Here is a 3,187-nt window from a genome sequence, read left to right on the forward strand (position 1 = left end):
CTTGCAACCCATATGAAATTAACATTGCTTAACTCCAGCCCGAAATCTACTTCTTCCATATCTTCTCTTGACAAGAAATACTCACTTCCAAAGCAGACAAAAACAGTTGAATTCTCATCTTTTGTTCCTAACCAATCCATGAGCTCCATGTCGTCAGCATCATTAGTGATCGAATCTTGGAATGGTGGACCAACTGGAATAACTTTCCAATTGCTCAATTCAGTGCAATAATCTAAGTATTTGGCCTCGATAGTTCTAGACGTACACATCAACATGATTTGCATATTTCCCTCAGCTAGACGATCCTCTTCATTAGGTTCTTTCTCGAACATTTCTCTCATCTTTACTTGCTCAACTTTCGGGAGATAAATAGCAGGGAAATAGAATTCAACCCCTGGATTCTTTAGAAAGTTGAAAAAATACGAAAACAGAGCTGCACCCGAAGTTAGGATCTTGACTGCTGGAATGTTGTGTTCATTTACAACATGTTCAGCCCACGACTGCAATATGTCGTAAATCACCAAATCAGGTTTCAGATTTTGCAAGATTTTGGAGAAGTTTGGTTTGGACATTTTCAGGGCCTTATGAAGGGTGTGATTGAGATGGGTGGGAGACCATTGGTAGTATGGTAATGAGGAGGAAGTTCAGGCAATTCAGGTAAGTGAAGTTCGACAAAATGAATTGATTCAGAGTATTTTTCAGGGATTTTCTTGATGATGGATTCGAGATTGATTAGCGTAGAACAGAGGTAAATCAAGAATCCTCTGTCTGCGAGTTGCTTGGCTATGTTTAGAAATGGAGAAATGTGTCCATAAGCCAACCATGGAAACATGAGTACCCTCAAAGTAGCCATGATCAAAATCTTGAAAGAAGTTGATTTGTGAATTCTACTATATATAGAGTGAAATGAGAGTTAGAGGACAAAACACAAGTCTAAAAGTATTTAACAAGGATTTGACTTGTATATGCAATCCATAGATTGAATTGATATATATTTGCCAAATAATTATTTAGCAAATAGAATTCAAAAGTAATTTATAGCTATTAGTCAAAGTATATTTTGGGAGGAAATTCTTATTAACTCACATATCTCTTCAAATTATTTTTGAGTAAAAGATATTTAATATTGTCTTGGTCCACTTTTAGTTGTCATGGTTTCCTTCTTTTAAAGTCAAACTATAAAAACTTTGACTATCATTTTATGGTGTGTTTTTATTTTATTTTATAGTTACTAGCCAAAGTATATTTTGCACAAAAATAGGAGAGGAAATTCTTATTAACTCACATTTCTCTTCAAATTAATTTTGAGTAAAAGATATTTAATACAGTCTTGGTCCACTTTTAGTTGTCATGATTTCGTTTTTTTAGAGTCAAACTATAAAAAACTTTGACTAACATTTTAGAATGTATTTTTTTTATCATATTGATATGCAAAAAATTGCAATTTATAGTACTTTTCATATAGTTTTTGAATATTCAATTTTTTTTGTTTAAAATATCAAATTAATGTAATCTAATTTAACTTTGAAAATTAGTCAAATTGACTTTAGAAAAGGACAACATGACAATTAAAAGTTGACAGAGGGGGAGTATGATATCTAGCTCTTCTAACCTCCAATTATTTCCCCTTAAAATTAGCAAAAAAATTATTTAGAGTTATCTCTCTCCTTAAAATTAGCAAAAAATATTTAATTAAGACTATGGATATTCCTAAAGTCCACCATATGAAAATTATTTTCCCCAACTATTTGCTAGAAGTTATGATGAAAAACTCAATCCATATTCACTTAACAAATTTGTATACGCATTGGTATTCATTGATATGTATGCATCAAATAGATTGGTATACATTTGTATATAAATTGGTATACATTCATCTGTATTCCTTAATAAATTTGGTATAATTTATTTGTATTAGTATCTTTCTAATTTTACATAGCTATACATTGGCCCATATTTATCTAACAAATTTGTATGCATATGTTTAAACCAAAATTGGTATACATTAGTCTGTATTCACCTAAGAAATGTGTATACATTTATTTACATCGAGATTGATATTCATTTCCGTATTCATCTAATAAATAGATATACATTTGCTTGCATTACTATTTTTATAATTTTACATTGTTATATATCAGTTTGTATTCATTAACAAATTTGTATATATTTGATTGAGACAAAATTAATATTCATTATCAAATGGGAAAAAATACGTGGATAAACAAATATATACTAGTTAATTAGCTAACATAGTTATAGTTTGGATTAATTAAGGCTCGCAACTTAATTTTAGCTGTAATTACGTCGCCTCTCTCCTCTTTTATACATATACAAATACAAATTATCAAATGCAAATTATACATATACATATATAATTATATGACAAATATACAAAAACAATTAGTCTCTCTCCACTCTTTGTCTTCTCTCACTCGCCTCTCTCCTCCCTATCCCATTCTCGCTCACCCTCTCCCAATCCCGCTCGCCAAATATACAAATACATATGTATACCAGTTACATATATACAATTATCTAACATATATACATATACAATTTGCCTCTCTCCTCCCTCTCCCAATCTCGCGGGCTAGATATACAAATACATATGTATACTAGTTACATATATACAATTATTTGATAGATATACATATACAATTTGCCTCTCTCCACTTCATGCCCTCTCTCGCTTGCCTCTCTCCCAATCTCGCTCACCTCTCTCCTCCCTCTAACATGTAGCTACGAATCATAGTTAGAAAACTACAACTAGGGAGCATAATTTAAGTTATTTTTTAGTGGGTATATGCGAAAATTCCTCTTATCAAATCAATCAACGAAATTTAAATATTTACAAAATTGTCATAAATAAATAAATATATCATATAAGTACCAAAATGAATACTCTAAAAGCAAGTTAGTGTATTCAATAACTTTGGTAATTGTCACGACCGAGTCTACAACCCAGTCGAGACACGATACTTGGAACCACAAGTGATTCAAGGCAAACCCTTGGCTTAACATATCAAAAATATCATATAAAACTAAAGCGGAAACTGAAATATATGCTTATTAAGTCTTAATAAGGAAATCAATAAATTCATGATGACCGAACAACTAATATTTGAGCAAGCCTTTAGTGTCTAAACTTAAGGAAATAAGTTTACCGGGACATGACCCCCCTCCACCT

The 3,187-nt window shown here is 31.3% G+C and overlaps 1 protein-coding gene across 1 annotated transcript; it reads right to left on the minus strand.

Annotated features, from left to right (window-relative positions):
• Positions 1-23: 23 nt before the first annotated feature.
• LOC107063414 (beta-D-glucosyl crocetin beta-1,6-glucosyltransferase-like) lies at positions 24-572 on the minus strand (the record flags this gene model as incomplete). Its single annotated transcript, XM_015315273.1, has 1 exon — positions 24-572. A coding segment is annotated over exon 1 (549 nt), but the record flags the coding sequence as incomplete, so codon positions are not given.
• Positions 573-3,187: the final 2,615 nt, after the last annotated feature.

The sequence above is a fragment of the Solanum tuberosum genome, unplaced genomic scaffold, assembly GCF_000226075.1.
Source record: "Solanum tuberosum cultivar DM 1-3 516 R44 unplaced genomic scaffold, SolTub_3.0 scf00354, whole genome shotgun sequence".
In the NCBI taxonomy this organism is placed as follows: domain Eukaryota; kingdom Viridiplantae; phylum Streptophyta; class Magnoliopsida; order Solanales; family Solanaceae; genus Solanum; species Solanum tuberosum.